This window comes from Scatophagus argus, chromosome 13 (genome assembly GCF_020382885.2).
Source record: "Scatophagus argus isolate fScaArg1 chromosome 13, fScaArg1.pri, whole genome shotgun sequence".
NCBI classification, from domain to species: Eukaryota; Metazoa; Chordata; class Actinopteri; family Scatophagidae; genus Scatophagus; species Scatophagus argus.
In genome coordinates this window covers 4,294,944-4,315,099 of record NC_058505.1, presented here as the reverse complement: position 1 = coordinate 4,315,099, position 20,156 = coordinate 4,294,944, and the positions used below count along the sequence as shown (strand labels likewise).

Sequence of the window (20,156 nt, the reverse complement as noted above, 5' to 3'; positions counted from 1 at the left end):
GTAAACCCGCTCAAGCCTCTTGCGTGTGTTTTTTTTCCCAACACGACGATAGAGGAACGGAAGCGGATTTTCTCAACACTACTTGAATGCAGCACAAAGTGGGCGTGTCCAAATTGCACAATGGGCGGGGCCGATTCAGACAGGTGTAGAAGCTCAAACCTGTGCTGTAGGCTCAACTCCCTGTGCGTGACAAACGTACAGGTTTCTATTTGGTCAACACACGCGTTATTTTTCTTTTCTTTGTCAACTCAATTCCACTGTTTCAGTGCATTTGTTTACTGGGCGTATTTCTCTGCTTCTGTTTGTTCTTTCTTCTTCTTCTTTTTCTTCTTCTTCTTCTTCTTCTTCTTCTAGGTGCAGCAGAAGACCTTTCCATGCACCCAAAATGATGCAGTTTACAACTTGCACTGAATGATAGTCAGCTCGTATTAGTGGACAACAATGGGGGATTTTTATTTTTTTTAGGCATCGCATGTGAGATTTGAATAGAAAACACTGCTTCATGTTGCACCTGCCCACAGGTGTTTGTGGACTTTTAGCTGCTGCACGGCACTGCGCTTCCTGTCTGGACTTTATGTAGATATCGATTATGGAAGCTTAATGACAGAAGTTTTAACCGCGAAGAAGAAACTCGATTCAGACCAGTCTTTTTTTGTTTGGACTGAAGATGGAGTGGACCGGGCAAAGGGCAAAATGTCTGGCGCTGCTTTTACTAGTTGGTGAGTTTTCTGCTACTCTCAATTACTTGGCAGTTTAATTTTTAATACAGCCTTCACCGTCTGTATTGTCATTTGGGGATAAAGGTGTGAAAAATGAGTCCATGTATCATTTTATTGTAGCTTGCTTTTCTGAAAACCTGCACTATTCCTAAAATTGAGTTGCGGTGTGTGTGATACTATGTTGACTCAGCCTAACAGCTACCTTACTGTATTTTCCATTTCCTGTCGAGTCATTAATATTCCCGTAATATTTCTGTAATCATGGACGGATTTAAGCTAACAGCACGTAAGCTAGCAACTTTTCAGTACAGACGTTTCTTCACAGAACAGCGAAAAGTGGGGATATTGAAATAAATAGTAATCTTATGGTGCTTCGTACTAACTTATACTTTTTTATTCTGTCGCTTTAGTAACTTTTAATCAGTTAAAGGGGGAGTAAAGTCTCTTTTGAATACTTTTTAATCTGTGTAATGTCTGTGCAGTATTCCCATTCTGAGATGTGGCCCGTTGGATAACATTTGGTGCCTAACTGTGTGTGTGTGTGTGTGTGTGTGTGTGTGTGTACCATTTAAATCTGTGCTCGTGGTTATGGACAAAGTGTCTGCACCTCCATGTCTACTGAGGATGTTTTCAAAGTTTTTGCTGAAGCCAGGAAATCTCCATTGCACTTGTTGTCTGTAGTTGACCTGTGTGGCCAAAAGTATGTGGACACCCCTGATCTTGGTGGTCCAGTGTGCTTCAGTGTTGTTTTTGGTGTGTTTTTCCTGTTTCTGTAAACTTGATAAAAGATGTAAAGATGTTTGTGGACACCTGCTGACACATGGCATGATCAAGGCTCGTTGTTCCAGTGAGGGAAAAGCTAAATGCTGCAGCGCAGATTGGTAGTCTTTGACAGTAGTGTGCCAACAGTTTGGGAAAGGGATCCTCTCTTGTTTCAGCACTGACTCCTGTGACCATAGCGAGCCCAGGAAAGAAATGTTTTCCCAGTTTGGGAAGTCCTCACCTTTGAGAATTGGATAGGTCGACTGTCTTTAACGCCAGACCTCAGTAGTTTTATCGCCCAACCTCACTAGCGCTCCTGTGGCTGAATGGGAGCAAATCCCTGCAGTTATGGTTAAAAATCTGGTGGAAAGTCTTAACCACAGCAGGTTTTGGAACGAGATGTTCAAGAATGATACATGGGTGTAATGTTTGCGTGTCCACATGCTTTTGGCCCTGCATTGTATCTGTTTGTCTCTACAGGTGTGGAGAAAGAAGCAGCATAACAGAATGTGGCTCAGTTACATTCTTACATTTACTAAGCGTGAATCAGAACTTATTTCCCAAGCTGCTTCTTCCTGTTTGTGAGTTACTCTGATACCGGCTGCTTTTCTTTCCCTCTTCAGTGGAGAGTAGACTGAAACTGGACAGAGTAACACAGTGTTGTTACAATTAATAGAGCAATTGCATATTAGCATTAAACTGTTGTTGTTTTTTTTTTTAACCTGTAACCACATGTGTGATGATGTTGCTCTCATCCTGTGTGAACAGGAAAAGCTTGTATTGCAGGCTTGTGACGCTCAAGTGAACCTTGTTTGCCTGGAGTGTGTGTCGAGTGTCTAACTCTGTCTTTGAGTTTTGATGTTAATCTCTCCTGACTCACACTCTCACCTCTGTCTTTATTTTTCTTTGCCTTCCTCTAAAATCTTGCTCTTGTGTCCACATTTGTCTCTGCTTCCTCTTCTTTCTCCCCATGTACAACACTCTGTCTCTCTCTACACCGCAATTAGGTCACCCACACTAGTTCTTTGTTGGCCAAATTTAAACTCGTGTGTGAAGAGACCTTCTTCCTCTGTGTCACTGTTTGGTTGATGTGTCCTTGTGTAGACTGCGTGGGATTTTCTCTGGGAGTCTGTGTCCCATATCAGCTGTAGTGTAATCATTAATTGAACTCATGAATCAGTAACCACACATGAAAAAATGTGTTCACTCCAGAAATCAAAGGATAAATGATTTTTTTCTTAATGTTTGTTGTTTGATTGCGCTAGTCCCTCACACCCTTTTTACTTTTATTTACTTCGAATGTAAACTTTTAACCAGGTGTGATAAAGGTGTAATCAGTCTTAGTCATTTGTCGGCAGCTTTGATAGCAGAACAGCTCACCGATGTGAACTGTCACAGTGTACTGAAGCTTGTAAAAGCTTCATAGAAGTGCTTGATATTGAATATTTTATTTAGTCTCTTAAAATATGATTTTCTCATGTCAAAGGTTCAGTAACATTCAGCGTGTCTGTACAGAATCTTTGCCAAATCACAGCAAAAGTAGTCTCATGACACTTTCCACTTAGAGCAGGTCAAGACCAAACTGTGTCCATGTACAAGTTGGATTCCTGCGCACTGCTAGCACAGCATTTATAAAAGTTGTTTAATGTTTCATTAAAAAGTAATGCCAGATTTAATTACCTGTGACAATTACCACACACATAAATGATAAAAAACATTCACAAAATGAGACATCGCCTGAAGGTATGGGCCGAAATAACACAGTAAGCGGAATCGAAACTTCTGCAGTGAAACGACACGCACATTCAGTTCTAGGTAAAAAAGGTGACAGCTCACAGCTCTTCAGTTTAGTGCTGTATTTGATTGGCTCGCTGTGTACTAATGAAGTACTCTGTTGGTGTTGGTATCACTTTCAGGGCACTGGTGTTGGTGTTGGTGTTGATATTGTGATTTGTTTTTTTTTTATGCAATACCCAGCCCTTAATGCAAAGCAAATGATTTTTTATTTTTAAGCATTCAAACAGTGATCAGATAATTGGACAATAATTAGTCCATGCCTAATATCCAAGTTATTAAAATCTTTAAAATAAGCAAATCGCACACAACCTTTTCATCAGTAGCCTGCAGAAATATTAAAACAGTGACAACAGAATTGTTTAAAATCGAGACTAATGAAGTAAATTATCTCACATGACACAAAATATCACATCAAGGTGGAAAGACATCTGAAGCAGCACCTAAACCAAACATACCACATGAACTTCCCATCGCGGTGGCTCCTTCTGAACACGTCTGTCCACAAACAAAGAACCATTTCTGCTTTTGCAGAAAGAATTAACATACATAAAAGCGCTATTGTTTAAGCTGTTAGCACTGCCGCCTCACAGCATGAAGATCCTGTGTTCGAAAACGCCCCCCGTCTTCATTGTGGAGTTGGCATGTCTTCTGTGTGTCTGCATTCAACAGACAAGCAAGTTAGGCGAATCAGCGACTGCCTGTAGGCGCAACTGACAGTTTACTGTCTGTTAAAATACGTAGAAAAGAAACCTGTCTGGAGTATAAATCACCTCTTGCCTGCTGCTCTCTTTGACAGGATAAGGTGTTGGAAAATGGATGAATGACATGTTTTTCAAGCAGATTAACACATAAAAGGAGTAAAGGTGGAAAGTTGTCTCAGCATTTATACGTGCACATACGTCTGCTGAGGAAGCTACCTCATGCTGTGTCACCGTAAAAACAATAATTATGGCTACACCTAACAATTATAACCAAATTGATTTGTCTTTTTGTTTATGAGATGTCAGAAAACATTTGAGAGGCTGGAACAAGCAAATGTTTGGGTTTTCTATCCTTTTGACTTTAGGGGTGACGATGATAGTTTCAGTCAGTTCGTCCCCTCCCCACACTTGACGTACTATGACTTTTTATGCAGACATTTAAGGTCCCCACAAGATGAGGTTTTCTTTTGGAATTTGTCTTTTCAACCGAAGCAGGCATTAATCAGAGAAGTGTGACATGCACATGCAGGTCTGGAATCGAACTGATGACGTTATGGATGCAAATGAATGAGTAATGAATTTGATTGTCTCCTGAGTTTTCCACTAATGTTAACAGCGGGTTAAGCGTTTATGGCCGGACAAATAATTGAACGGCTTACCAAGAAATGTTATCCCCTGACTTTTCATCTAGCGCCATCGTCGGGTCAAAACTTTGGTTTGAGGCCAAATATCTATAGACTCATTTCCAGATGAATAACTTTTAAATGACAAATTGATCAATTTTTTGTCCAGTGGATGAAATTAATGGATGATAACTAAAATGTCAAAAATAACTGAGACCGAGACTTACCAAACACTTCTTGTTAATTCACAGGCAGTTAGTTATCATGCATACATTCAAGTCTTTTTCATGTTTTACGCTCTGCAGTGGTGGGTGTACAGGGTGTCTTTGTGGAGCCTCTTCAGCCCGTCATCTCGCAGCGCTCCCTGGCAGAGAGTGAAACCAGGCTCCCCTGTCACTACAAGGTGGAGGAGGGGGAGAAGGTGGTGCAGGTCACCTGGTTCAAGGAGCTCCCAGGTGGCAGAAAGGACCAGATCATCACTGCCCACTTCAGTGACGGCCACACAGGTAGGCTGCAGCGAGCGGTTAACAGTGAAAGAGTCTTTATTGTTTCCATACGGTTTTTCAGAACTCTTTCAACAGGTAGTTACTGCACTGTTTGCAGAACTGAATGAGGTACTGAACTCGAGACAAACCACAGATAGTTTCACTGATGAATTTACAGCTCTGTTAACCTGAAGGTGAATTAAGGTCAAAGTGTATTGACTGTGAGTGGGTTTGTTTATCAGTGGGACTCCATTGGACTGTACTGGAATTCTTATTTAATATTCAGAACTCAACTAAAAGACATACACTTTGTAAGATTCCTTCAGCATTAACTTTCACCTTTTATTCATGTTCACAATATAAATTCAATTAGTGAAGTTCTTTTCTTTCTAAATAGGCTACAGCAGATGTTAATAACTACAGCAGAGTTGTCGGATTTGATGTTTTTCTGCCCAAATTAATCAGCGAACTCCACAATATGAAAAGTTACATGTTATGGCAATAACACGTGTGTTTATTTGTATGAAGTAACTGATAACTGGTGACGGTTGTTATTGCAGCTATTATTATTTGGACACATTTCTGAGACTAGAGACTTATACATGTTTACAAATCTGGCAATGCAAAGTGAACTGAAGTGAGATCATACCAGGAGACTGTGTAGTTTTGCACCTGGATTATTTGTCTGCAGGGTGGGGTTGTGACGTCATTGGATAAATGCTGGTTTTTGTCTATTTCCTTTCTTGGATTTGATACCATTGACTTAACATTTTTCATTGTTCCCATACTGTTGGACTTGTATCTGTGCTGAGCTGAAGTCTTTGTTTTGTACGTCAGAGTTCGGACATTACTCGGGGCGGGTGAGGTTCGAGAGCCGGAGCCCCACGGAGAACTCGGCTCTGCTCATCCTCAGCACAGAGGAGTCGGACGAGGGGAGGTACGCCTGCCACATCTCCACCTTCCCCTACGGAAGCTTTGAGAGGCACATCATACTCACCGTCTGGAGTAAGAGTCCTCCTCCTTTTGCTTTTTCTTTCTTCTCTCCCACACTCTTCCTAATCCTGGCAGAGCTGCTGTAATGATGTTTAAACCGTAATCATCTTCATAGAAGAGAAAGCACAGCCAACTGGGGGAAATTCAGCAGTTTTTGCCAACGTGGCCCCAAACGCCTGATGCTGACAGCTTATCTGAAGTTTCAGTGGGTGATAAGCAAAAAGTGAATATCCACTGTAATCGCTTAATACCAAGTGGGAAATATAAAGAAATTAAAGTCTGAAGGTGTTTTATGGTGATACGTTTCCAAGTCAAGTCAAGTTACATAAACCACAAATCTGTCTCAAAGGGTTTAGACTCTAATCCTTAGATTTAGACCCAAAAAATCTGAGGACGAGCCACAGGGAAGGACTGCAGTAGATTTCGTTCATACAGAGTAGACGGAAATAACAACAGTACAATTACAATATGGTGAAACAGAATCACAGTACTGAGTAAGTATTTTCTTGTACCTCAGTGTTTTCTCCCATATTTCCTCCCTCTATTAACAAGAAAACGTTTTATTCCACATTCAGTTTTGAAATGAGTCAGTTTACATAGGAAATAACTCTTAAATTGGTCTTTTTAATCAAGAATAAATCTGGTTCAGGAAATGTTGGTAAATGCAGTTTCTGCAGTGCTGTCGTTGGTCACCTGGCAGAATATTTTGGATCTCCTCTTACATTACATTATTTCAGGGTTTCAGTGGATCTACACAAGAAACTGTTGGAGAGCTGTTTTTTTTTCTTTAAATAAATCCTCTTTGAAATAAAACCCTGCAGTGATGCTATCAGTTGTAAGTGAATTTATCATTTGCTGCCAGTCATCAGCGGTGACAGTGCAGTCAGAAGCTTGTCCCAACACGCCACCGATCTGATAAAGCAACAGAAATACACACACTAGTGACTGACAACCTCCAGCACTGAATTCTCTGGACTCTTAAAACCATACACATTCACCCCTAAAATATGCATTACATCAAAAATGCTTAACCTACCAAAATCCTCAAGCTGCATAGAAATTGATGGATCTAAAAAAAAAAAAAAAAAAAAAAAGTCAGGAGAGTTTAAACCTCCTGATGTCAGAAGGAGATCACTTATGTACGCTCCTTTTTGTTCATGTTAAATGATTTGCACTCTACTTTGTACTGTGCAGGAAATCCCTCCACATACAAGCTGTCAGTCAAGCACTGTGGGCGGTGCTGTGATGTCACATTTTTTTGGAGTTTCTGTTTATGAAGCCTCTACAGGTGGTGCCCTTTTCTTTGCGTGTCAATCCATAATGGCTATTTCTGCTGATGCTAACAGCCTGTTTTGTCTTTACGGATTAATAATCCAAACACCAGTGAGACTTAGCAGGTGTTACCACTGAGGCTGTCATGACTGCGCTGTGAATCACGGTCGTGTTGAACCAGTTGCTGACAGAGTATGAAATGAGAAGCATTTGTCCACATGGTGTTGTAAGACTGTTTTTTTGCACAGTCTTGATGCGTTTAAGGTTTCGCCCCCATGTCGTGCACCCGAGCAATGCGGAAACTTCTCTTCATAGCTCATGTGTGCTCTGGGATTTGTTCACTGTTGCGGTCCACCATCCGTCATGCAAGGCTCAGTAAGATCCTGATGAAACCTTCTTTTCTTGTGTTCCAGGATGTGTTTAAGCTCTTTTTAGTAACAGTATTCTTACCTGAATCTTCCAGCAACAAGGTCTTGAAGATTTTGTTGCTTAAACTTGTCCCGGACATACAGTGACAATCACTACACAAACATCTCGTGAAACCCTGGATTCAATGGATCTAATTACAGTCACTATAGGTAATTTTAGTTAAAGACAAATTGGCTTTGAGCAGGCTTTGGAAAGTATTAATTAAATAAGAGTGCACTAACAATGTATACTGTAATTGAAGGGAATAAGTTTTAGATTATTATTTTTAATAATAAAGCTGTTTCATTGCATTAATCTGTATAGAATCTGAAAACATGACATGTATGCATGATACAGTACAATTATTGTCTAAGGAAAAAAATAAAACAAGCATTAATAATCAAATTACATTTATCCATAAAACCTTCGTCAACTTTCGATGTAATGAGCATCGTTTTTGTAATGACTTTATTCAAACAAGTGCATTAAAGTTATGGATTTTCATATTATACCTCAATAAAGCAAAAACGTTAATTTTTCATATGTTCGACTTTCTGTAGTATGTTTTGATTTATTTCTGCTTGCTCTGTGTAAAAAATACTTAGTTCTAACTGTGTCACCTCCATGTGTGTATTAGGATGGAAATATTTCTCTAAGTCATCAGCACACTGCATGTTTCTGTATTTAAGTCAATAATATATTTAACTTATTTAAACTAATTATGTATTGCAGACACTTTGAAACGTTAGTAAAGGTAAAAGTTGGAATAATTAGTTTGTGTCTCGTGTTAAAAATTCTTCAAATTTCACCTACTCCTTCACCCTGAAAAAATATGAATATGAAACTGATGTTTATCTGCTGGACACCAGATGGTTATCTGTTGGACACAGCACGTCTCCTACTTCACTGTCTGTTGTCAGTAATTGTGCACTGGGGGTTGGAGGACTTTATTTCCTTGCAGTATTTTAAGTCCTAAGTTTCCTCTTCCTCCTCCTTCTGTCCTGTTAGTTTTACCCATCTCCTCCCTGGAGCCCGTGTTCCTGGTGGAGGGCCAGACGTTCTGCGTGGCCGCCTCCTGTCGAGCGGTGGGTCGCCCGACTCCCCGCCTCTCCTGGGACACCGACCTGCCAGGCGAGTCTCATAACCGCACCACAGAGGGCGGGTCCGTGTCCAGCCACTACTCCCTGCACCCGCTGCGTGGCATGAACGGGAAGAAGCTGGACTGTTTGGTGTGGCATCCTGGCCTGGAGCAGCCGCGCCGGATCTCAAACCGCCTGGTGGTTCATTGTGAGTACAGCAGATGATGATCCAAAGTTTTAAGGCCAAAAGAGATCACTACTACTACTCTACTTGAAAGTAGAGCTTGTCTGAGTGCAGAAATAATCTTAACTGGAGTCCATGAGTGCAATTTATTGTCCATGCTACATACCAGCAGTATACAGGAAAATCATGGCGTTTTTTTTTTTGGTTTTTTTTGTAGTTAGTATACAAGAAATCAATACATCACACATTTTGTACAAACAGGAAATACGCAGTACAGCCTCAGATGGACATCAGTCAGTTTCTCCTAGCAAACACGCTACATACTCATAATCTGCTCTGAATTTCTGTTCTGTAATGTTCACAACTTGGAACTTGACTCTCTTAGCAGGAAAGACAGCTATTTCTTTGCAAAAACAAGTATAACAAAAAACATTAACAATTAGGTGTGTCGGTAAGGAAGTCATACCACAGCCTTGCAACAGGAACGCCCTAAATTAAATTATAGTTAAATGAGTTATTAACTGATATAATTAGCTCTAGCTGTGCTTTTCCTGCTCCGGCATGACAACAGGCCTGCAAGACTTATTCCAGTCAAAACATATAAATAAATATAAATGACTGTGATGTTATGATGGCTGTCACGTTCATAACTTAATTGTTGTTCGTAGTTTTCAGGCTTACCAAAGTGTGCTCTCTATCCTAATAGCTTAGCCAGCATTGCTATGTTCTTGTTCCATGCTACATACTCATTGTACACAGGATATACTATATAGTTTTGTGTATAGTATACTGTTCTTTCCCCTCTCATTTCCCCGCAGGAGATATTTGTATGGCTTAACCGTCTTGCTGTGAAAATAAGTGGGTGACAGTTGATTAAACTTTAGATGGTATTGGCAGGTTGGAATCTGGGAAAGTGTGTGCTTAATGATAATGCTGTCTCTGTTGGTGCAGGCACAGAAGAGGCGCCTACACTTAAGTTCTTTCAGTCTTTGTCCAGAAGCTCAGTGATGTGTGGAGAGGTCATGAATCTGATGACTTTAGACTTGAGAAAATGTCGGCTACAGTACTTGAATCAGTCTGACAGGAGAAGAAAAATATCCATCGGATCACATTCAGATGTGCTGTCGTCAGCAACATGCAAAACATTTGACAGTCATGTAAATTCTAATTATGTCAGTGGAATAGCATAATGAGGCAGAACACCTTTAAAAGTTCAGAGTTTATTTGGAAGTAATAAATACAAATGTATGAAAAATAAATCATTATTTCTATAAATATGCTGATTGTTACTGTTAAAATGGTTGTTTTCAAACAGACAAACTTGTTTCAGACACAAAGTTGAGTGCTTGGGACTTGACTCGAGACTTTTTTGTGACTTGCAGAAGAATGACTTTGTCTGACTGTCTGACATCTAACATACGAGGTTGTCCATACACTTTATATGGGTGAATATTTTGTGTCATGCTGCATGCTCATCTCTGTGTTTCTGTGTCAGACCCCCCAGATGCCACGATCTCCCCTGCTACAGGAGACTTGTTCGTGGGATCGGATAAAGCTGAGCTGGTCTGCAGCAGCGGCGGATACCCCAAACCTCAGAACATCACCTGGACGTGGTACTGTCATCAGCCTGTCTGCTGCTCTGCATATGTACAATTACATGTTAATTCAGCCCACTGTAATGCTATCTGCACTGCTAAATTGGTCTTTACATGGCAGTGGAATGTGTCAAAAAAAAAACAAAAAAACCATACATCGCTGCTAACACACACGTATAACAAAGCAACAACAAAAAACGTGCTTGAGCCTAAAGAAGGGCGGCTTTCACCAGTTTCGCCATCGCTGGATAAAAGCTACGGTGTCATGTTGCGCAATTTGAAGTTAGAAAAAGAGTGAGGGAGATATTTTCACACGACGGAGGGAGTAAGAGACACAAGGAAGAGCAGGAGACACATGCTAAGCACTTAATCATGGTGCCATGCTTTAAATATCACTCTAATGCCTGGTAAAACACAGGGTCTGCACTTTAATTAGAGACACTGTACCAGCCATTACAGCTGCAACTGAACACACAATGATCGAATGTTGTGTGCTGAGGGAAAAATATTTCAGCCATGAGGCAATCATGAAATATTAAGATTATTCTGGATTAAACCTTTTCATTGCGGCAGACCCTTCGGCGCGTTCATCAGTACATACTCAAACTCAAACCAGAGAGGCCTCTTTTAGTTGAAGAAATAATTCAACATTTTGGGAAATACACTGATTTGCTTTTTTTGTTGAGAGTTGGATGAGAAAATCAATTAACTTAGCTTAGCATAAAGACTGAAAACGGCTTGGGGGCGGGGGGCGTGGCAGCCAGTCTGACTCAGTCCAGAGGTAACAAAATCAACCTACCTACATCTCATTGCCTTGACTGGAGTGTTTTTGGCTGCTGAAGGTGGACTACTCACCTTATCTGTATCGTTTCTAACCATCTGCTGTGTGTCAGATTCAATCTCCACCTGTGACTCTGTTATAAAGGCTTGGTTAGAGGAGCTAGGTGGGGTTTTGAGAAAAGAAATCTGAGCTGGCCCCAGTTTTGGGGGGGTGGAGCAGCAATTTAAATAGCACAGTGAAACCAGGGGCAACACGACCCCTCTCAGCGGACCTGAGGAGAAACCAGCTCTCCTTTATGTGGCCTGTGATGGCTGCGGCTTCAGTGTGGGACTCAGTAACCGGACTTGCTTAAATCCCTTGTACCTAGTATTTATTTGGTCTATTCAGATCAATGGGTGCCACTTGTAAGCCCAGCAGGTTTGGTGAATGCGAACTGGTGGTTACACTCTGCGGTGAATCTGATCCTCTGCAGTGTTTGTTCACCTGAATCACTTCCGTAATGCAAGCCAGTTGCTGCGTTTTGTTTTAGATCAGATGTCTTTAGACATTTATTTCCTCCTGTGACAAAGAATTACTTTAAACTGGACTGTGATTAGCACTTATTTTGTGACTCGCAGCTATTGTTTCAAGTGGTGAGTCATAAGTTTCCATGTGGTTTATCCTTGAGCTTGCTTAATTATAAATCACTGTTAATTTATGGTGACATATTCCTCTGATTATTCACAGGAGAGGAGGAGCTTTGCCAGATGGGGTGTCTGTGGTGGGAGACAAACTTGTTTTTGGGCGCCCCCTTCGTCTGAGTGACAGTGGGGTCTATCAGTGTGTGGCCACGAACAACGTGGGAGTGGGGAAAACAGAATATATGCTGACAGTAGCTGGTAAGTAAAAGGACTTTCAGTTTTGTTTGTGGTTAAAATCACACAGAATTAAAATGAGAAAATGTCCTGATACTGTATGCTTTACTGGTATTTTAGATGGAGGACATGAGAGGATGGAGGCTTGAAATGATGAGGACAAGTTCAGTTTTAAACAAAAACAATATAATAAGCGAATCCTTTTGATTTTAAGTAATTGTGTAAATCTGCTGCCCCCTTGTGATGGATAAAATTATGAACAGATGCTGTTGAAGTCAGGATCAAAATTACTTTGTGTGGAACATGTCGTAGTCGTTTTGTTGCTTGTGTGAGAGAGACTGATCAGCTCTCTTCACTGTATTTCTTCCAGATAAATTTCGACAGACGGGCGGGTCCCCCATTGACAACCATTTGCTGATCATAATCGGTGCTTTGGCTGGAGCTTTGGTCATGATCCTGGTCATTGTTGTCCTGGTGGTCAACTGCTACCACCGCAAGAAAAACAAAAAGCTTGAGATGGAGCTCAATGAAAAAACGTCAGTTGACCCACATTTACTCACAAAAGACTTTTTTAATTAACTGCCCCAGCCTTCACGGCAATTCACCTATGAATGCTGTAAACTGCTATTCAAGCTGTTTACATTGACCTATTTTGTGAAATTACATTTTCAGACTCTGTTGTTCAGTAAATCCTCCAAATGTGCTGTCTTTTTTTCTCCCAGGGAGGAAATTAACAGCCTCTCCAGACAAACCTCCTTCAGGAGACTGAACTCTGTCAGCACAGACCCCAGAGGGCAGGTACAAAGAAACACACACACACACCCTGCTTAGAACAATAACCTGCAGGGATGAGAGGGAACCACCCGCCTCTGCTGGGCGTAGCCGGGGTGGAGCTGCTGACAAATCGGCGGCCATGTCTGCTGTGGAGGCCGATGATTACAGGCTGCTGCAGCTTCAAAAAGTTGCATGCAGTGTTTATAGGCATTTATTATTAATATGACATTCTGTGTGATTCATTTTATTTATCTTTTGTGTTCATGTTCACTAAATTCCTTTCATATTTTTTCCAGTCTGAAGATTACGCCATGCTCAGAGTGGACAGCCGAATGAAAAACAGCCAGTTGTCTCTGGTAGGTTCCTCACTGGTCTTCAACAATGCACAAAATTTAACTTGGATTTTTAGTCTGTGCGACAGAAAAAACATACAGTTCTGTCTTGGCAATGCAGTTTAAATCAAATTCAATTTGGCACTTATGGTCAGTAGTTTTCTGAATAAGTTGTTTTAAAAAATACCTTTATGAATTAGAGAGGGAGTGGCGTGCACGTACTTCAGGTTGCTTTCTGAGCCCCATTAAATGCCGGTTCAGGAGCTTTTTGCCCTGACAGTCTCCAGCTCCTGTTTTCACCATTATTCCAGGTGACCAATTTGCACAGTTGTTGTTTAGAATGGTTGTTATCAGCGTTGTGAATGTTTTGGGTCGACTCCCCGCCTGCAGGAACGACCCATCTACAAAGGCAGCCAGTCCACTCTGGGCGGGAAGTGGGGGCCCGGGGGAGGAGTGGAGGTGGACGAACTGGGACGTCCTGTCGTCTGGCATGAGGGCAGAGAGAGCCTGAGAGGAGCAGAGATGGACAGAGAGAGGGAGGAGCGCAGGAGGAGGGTGGAGTCTTACCTGAAGAGCAGCAACATGTCACTGGTATGTGACACACGGCAGAGAGATTAGGTTGGAATGGATTTAGTATCGCTTGTAATGTGTCACATAGTTTTATTTGCTGTCGTCAATGCTGCCAGACGCTGTCATGGAGACAGAGCAAAGGGAAACAAATAAAAATTGGAAACACACATGACAAACACCCAAATATCAGAATTCTCAGGTGGTGTGATGTTTTGTGTGTCAGTCAGTTTTTGGCACGGGAAACAGAAACACACAAATAATATAACTGAAAATTACTGTACAAAGCAGAGGAATTTATTACTAACTAACTAATTTAATTTAATTTAACCAAAAGATTTTCCAGTCGAAATAAGGATTTATGAATATGGACCCATTTAGTCTGTGGAAATCATCAGAGGTGTAAAATGATTACTTTCATCTACATCCAGTACTCCATTTGATCTTATTAATAAAAAAAGTAGTAACTGATTCTTCACTCTTCATGCCAGGACTCAGGTCTGCCCTCTTCCTTGGTTCCTGTGAAGCCCCAGCAGGACGACGGCGTTGGACCCAGAGACCAAGACCTGGCCCACCGCAGGGAGGGAGACTCCCCACAGTCGGTAGCTGAGGAACACGAGGATGACGAACACAGCAGCTCCTATCAGATCTCAGAGGCACTCAACAACCACTTCTACTACAGCAACGGGGTCCTCAGGCCCAGACCACACTCCAATGCCATTCTGCTGAACCCCAGATCACAGATCATCTAGACCACAGACTCCATAAAATGAACAAGGAGAGAGAAAGCATTCCTGCATTGAAAACGACCTCAGTGACCTCACAGTAATGGGATGTTTGATTTGTACACATTGACTGCACTGGGTGATTAGTCAAGAACGCTCTAAACTTTGTTTATTTTTCTATCCTTTACCCTAACCCTATAGTTGGAAACTTTTAAATAATTTTTTGGGGGCATTTTATGTGTTATGCTTAGATAGCTGGCAGTGGAGAGACAACATGAAATGATGTGAGACATCGTGAATTTCATAGCAAAGGCCCCCAACAGGGACAGGCAGGTTGCAGTTCAAGACCACCAGGCTGTCCCACAATTATGAAGTTTCTGACATTGTTTTGAAGACCCACTGATTGAGTTTTTCCTTTCAAAAATCACCATCTTTCACCGCATCTTTCTCTCCTTGAATGTCCAAGGAATAAATGTTCCTGTTACACGACGTTTACTGTATTATCTGCAGTGCTGAAATTTCGCACCAACTGCTGGGCTACAGCTGGGCACTCAAATTAGAATTCCTAAAGGGAGATTCCAGTTACCTGTTTACATCATAAAGAAGATGTGGACAAACACCACAATGTTTGGCCAAGTGAAGAGTAAACTGTACTCAAAACTTTGATTATTTTCAGCTTAGAGGCACCTGTGGATAAAAAGCGAGTGTGTGTGTATTCATGTATCTATGTATTATATATAAAGAAGAGATGGAAGGAGGCACTGTGTGTTTACTGTTATGTAAATAAGAGCTACCTGCAGCTATGAAAAGGTCAAAATTACCCTGAGGACCTGGAGACAGACATGGACGACGATTTTAAAACTGTTCATGCTGGTAGAAACCCCATCTACGTTAACGGGACAATGCACACCAATGGACAGACCGGATGAAACATGCAGGAGGTGAAATGTAAAACACCACTGTGTATCAGCACACACTCAGTTGTTTATATGTTGTTGTGTAAATTGTTTTCTATCCATTCAGTGTTTTTCTATGAAACCGAAACAAAAACCTGATATGTAAATGCTGAAATGTTTATTCATAAAAGTACAGCATAAAAACAACGTCACGGTTCTTTGTCATAACCGGGGACAGTGAAGCTTGTTTGAGCCCACACGAGGTTAAAGGCCGCCGCTGATCACAGCTGTTAACTGTTAGCTGTTAAGTAACACAGCATTTGCATGAACCTGTAGTGATTTCCTGGTTTATTCTTGTTCTGACGTTTACATCCACATTAACTCAGCAGTGACTGAAATAATTGAAAATGTGGATACAAGTATAAAAAGTGTGTGTTTTCACTTTGTGTTGCAGGGTGATGAGTTCAGTAACCTCAGAGAACCTCTGTATTAAATTTTAAGTTCGACATTTTGAACTAATTTTGACTGTCTTGCGTCAGTAAGTAAATGTGAAGCTACAGCCAGCAGCTGGTTAGCTTTGCACAAAGAGGGGGAATCAATAGACCTAGCAGCACTTCTAAAACTCTAATGAATATGTTGCATGTTGTTTAATCAGTTCAAAAAACACTATTTTTTATATGGATTAAACAAGCGTGATTTTACTTGTTAGAGGTGCTGATAGCCTTTGAAGAGAGCCAGGCTAGCTGTTTCACTCGTTCAGACTTTGTGCTAAGCTAAGCTAAGCTAAGCTAACAGGCAGCAGCTCCATATGTACAGTACAGATATGAGAACAGTGTCAATCTTCTCATCTTACTTTCTTCAAGAAAGACTAGTCCTTAAAGATGCTGCTTTTCCACTCAGAGCGGACGACTGGCAGAGACTTGCAGCTACCACACAATGGACTGCCTATAAGAAGGCCTACATCTCCCAGCATGCTATGGAGAGCCTGGGGATCCCATGGGAAACCTCTACCAGAGGATATGAATGTTTAAAGTGTAACTAAACCACTTTTTTCTGCTGAAAATCAATTTAAATAGATATTTTGTAGTGTTACTGGTTGATTCAGGTCCAAATCTTGACATTTTAGTGCAAAGTATTTGAATTGTATGTTTTGTGTTATGAATACGTATAGCACCTGCCCTCTGCAGGTTGAAGCCCGGCTACTGCAACTGAATCGAATCTTGTGAGTGGCTGATATGGAGGCAGGTGACGTTTTGGAGGCAGCCTACATCACCGTCAGGCCAAGCAAAAATTGTTAGGACCTTTTTTTTTTTCCCTACAGTCTACAGTGATAAGGAGGTTTGCCCTCCAATCACTTCTGATTCTCACTGACTCACATCAACCAACCAAATATTAAAAGACCAGTTTGTGTCTGTATGTACGACCTGAAGAAATCACCTCATCTACCGCACAGGGGCTGGATGTCCTTACATATTGTTGTTTTTATATATATAAACTTCTTAAAAGGCTGCATTTACAAATAGTTCATAAGTACCAAAATTAGTTCTTAAAATCAAAGCTATACCAAAGTTATAATATCCCCCTGAAAAACAGGAGTGCACTGTAAAATCAGTCCGCTACATACAATACACTGAGAATTTCTTAATCAGTCCAGACATTGGATAGATTTGTGTCTTTGCTCCTCCTTCAGAATCTTTTGAATCAAACTGCATTCTGGGACAGGGCCTCTTTGTGGGTCCGTTGGTGAGTGCGAAGGTTACTCCTCTGGGAAAAGCTCTTGCCACACGTGTCACATGTGTACGGTTTCTCTCCCGTGTGAATTCTCTGGTGAATCTCCAGATGGCTGACGCGATCGAAGCTTTTACCACAGAACGGGCAGATGAACCATTTCTCCTTTATGCGACGACTCGCTATAGTTTTGTGCAACTCGGGGTCATTTAAGAGAAAGAACCGCCTGTCTGGGTTGAAAGCCGATGTGTTTTTGGTTTGTGGTTGTTTCTCTGAGAGGAATCGAATGGACACTCCTCTCTCCGGGTGATTTATTGCTTCTATAGGCTGACTTGACTGAGCTTGGCTAAAAGTCACAGGAGCCCTTGACTTGCTTGATGCGCCTTGTCCATTATCCCTCATAAACCTGTCAGAGTACGCCGTCTCTGCTGAGTTATCAAAAATGTCCAAAGCGTTCTGAATGAGCAGGATTTCTGAGTCCAGATTCTGTGACAGCTGCTTTGGTTCAAAAAAGCAGTCAGAGTCATCTGCAGGATCGCTGTCCTCCACTGAAACGGATGACCACTGCTGGCTTTCTTGTTCTTCCAGAACCTCAGCAGGTTGGAGGTTCATCTCCATCTCATGGTGACCTGCTCCCTTGTTAACACTGTGATCAGAGTCCAGGGCCTGCTCTACAATCTGGACGTCGTCCTCGTGTTCTAGTTTGACAATGAAGTCCTCATCGTCGTGGTCTCTGCAGTCGCTTTCACATTGATCACACTTGAGCTGCTCGCACTGTCTCTCTTCTGACTGTGAAGGTGGTGGTGGTGGTGTTCTGTGATTGGCTGAGGTGTCTGCTTTCTCTCTGATGCTCTGATCAGAAGACAACGTCTGGACTGAATCTATTATAGGCCCTGAAATGACGGAGGAGATGCGTTTTTATTCGACCCAGTTGGCACACAAGTCAGTCATTAAACTGAGAACCAGTCGTTTGTATCTGCTCTGATGTCGGTGAAACAATAACCATTTTATAAATAAGGTGTCAAATCTTTCAAAGCAACACTAAACAGGTACAAAAGGGTCACAGTGTACATACACTACAAACACTGGCTTTGGGTAGACACACCAACATGGACAGAAATACTCCTTGAAGGGACAGGGCTGCAACTAACATTCGTATTATTCATTCATGTTAGTGGTGTTTTGTTTCCTACTTTTCAGTATAGTTAGCTATCTGTGTTGTAGCCTACGCCTTAAGTATACAATGCTGAATGTGAAAACACCGCCCCTGCTAAAATGACTAAATCATACAACATCCAGTGTACTGGCGATCATCTTAGTCAGTTGTTATTCTTACCATCACAGTTGGGTGGCAGCAGCTTGTTCTGCTGCTCTCTCTTGGAGGAAGATGATGAAGACAGATTTGTGGTGTGAGCCTGAGACAGAACCGTTAACCGCTCGTTTTCCATCATTATCAACTTTCCGTTCAGGGCTTCAATTTCTTTCTCTCTCCGGCGAAGCTCGACCTGTACGAGTGTGAAGCCGTCCTCCCACAGTTTACTGATTTCTACCACGGCAGCTTTAGCCAGCATCTCCATGATCGAGGTTAACTTGCTCTGGAAAGCCACACAGTTAGCCATGTTGCTCCGGATTAGCACCGCGGCTAGCTGTAGCGATGTGACGGACGTTAAGATAACTTTCTATGTGGGGCAAATCACGCAAAAGTTACGATTTCGTACGTTGTTATTTACATCACAGTTGCTGTTTGAGGTGAAAAACATGGAAGTGTAATATAATATTAACGGGAAACACTGGTGGTCATGTGACCGATGGTCTACGGGTGTTACTGTAGGACAATATTCATCATCCGCTGAAAACTGACAACAAACCGTACATGGAAGATTGCCCTCTTTAATAACAAAACAGTGTCGTTTTAAGGAGATCTCATACATTTTAAGTCTTTAGTACTCATTTCGTCAACAACTACAGCTCCTGTAAAATATATATAATCAAGAAAATGTACTTAAAGTATAAAATAAAAGTACTGACGAGTTGTCAAGAGTTTCTTGTGACAGAATGATTTCTAAAGTGTAGATTTTTAATCATGCATGTTAAAGCAGGATTTTACTGTTGCAGTTGGTTCAGGTGGAGCTCAATTTTTCCTCAATTATAATAACGTTCTAATAACGTTGTCATAACATTATAATAGCACAACAATAACTTAGATTTTGTGGCTTGTAATGTTTCAGAACTGAGTGACACCTTCACACTAGTCCAAGCCTAACAACAACAACAACAAAAAGATAGAACAGGTGACAGCAAATGTGACTTGACTTCAACAGAGGTTTTGGTAGCCAGTTTGTCATTGATGCTGAATGGTCTGATCCCGTTTGTTAATCCGTCAGGAAACAAAGAAGCACAGGCTGAGTTTGCGTCTCTCTCATTGCTTGAATCCTGCATCCACATCCGTTCCCAGGGAGAAACCTGTAATCCACGTAATCTCAAAACATGCACCAAAAACCTGAACCACACGCAAGACAGAACTGAGAACACCTGTGGGTGTTTGTGTTCTGCTGTTTTTGTGCGTGGTGTACTGCCCAGTTCTGTCCACTAGATGGTGCTCTATTTCTATGAGCGCACCAAAGGTGAGGTCAAAGCACCTGCCCTTGTGGGCAAATACTGTTAGACCCAATTACAGTGCCGTAGTTTGTCATTGTAAAGTTTCTTAGCTGACAAATGACTAAACCCCAAATTCTCATTCTCAGAATTTGTAACACTTAACCAATGACCATCTGTTAAAGTTATTATCCCACTTAAAAAATAAAAGGTTAATAAACACACACACACAGACGGCGGTGCCTTCAAGTTCTCCAGTTTGTTGCACATCAAAGAGCTTTGGTAA

General features: G+C 41.4%; 2 protein-coding genes across 5 annotated transcripts; one reads left to right on the top strand and one right to left on the bottom strand.

The window, feature by feature from the left end:
- The first annotated feature begins 99 nt into the window (after positions 1-99).
- On the top strand, positions 100-16,066 carry nectin4b (nectin cell adhesion molecule 4b). 4 transcript variants are annotated; one of them, XM_046408640.1, is made up of 12 exons: positions 100-182; positions 355-719; positions 4,908-5,108; positions 5,925-6,092; positions 8,769-9,047; positions 10,519-10,636; positions 12,126-12,277; positions 12,624-12,789; positions 12,976-13,051; positions 13,324-13,383; positions 13,750-13,950; positions 14,418-16,066. In XM_046408640.1, exons 2-12 carry the CDS (start codon positions 668-670, stop codon positions 14,676-14,678), a joined length of 1,734 nt encoding a protein of 577 aa, XP_046264596.1. In that variant the 5' UTR covers positions 100-182; positions 355-667; the 3' UTR covers positions 14,679-16,066. The 4 variants fall into 4 exon arrangements, with proteins under 4 accessions (XP_046264596.1, XP_046264595.1, XP_046264597.1 ...); XM_046408639.1 differs by having other exon boundaries at positions 100-212; XM_046408641.1 differs by having other exon boundaries at positions 135-719; positions 13,750-13,977; positions 14,418-14,552.
- LOC124069461 (zinc finger and SCAN domain-containing protein 5A) lies at positions 15,711-19,318 on the bottom strand. The gene is made up of 2 exons (XM_046408646.1): positions 18,612-19,318; positions 15,711-18,168 (listed from the first exon to the last, which is right to left on the bottom strand). Exons 1-2 carry the CDS (start codon positions 18,892-18,894, stop codon positions 17,249-17,251), a joined length of 1,203 nt encoding a protein of 400 aa, XP_046264602.1. The 5' UTR covers positions 18,895-19,318; the 3' UTR covers positions 15,711-17,248.
- Between the last annotated feature and the right edge of the window lie 838 nt (positions 19,319-20,156).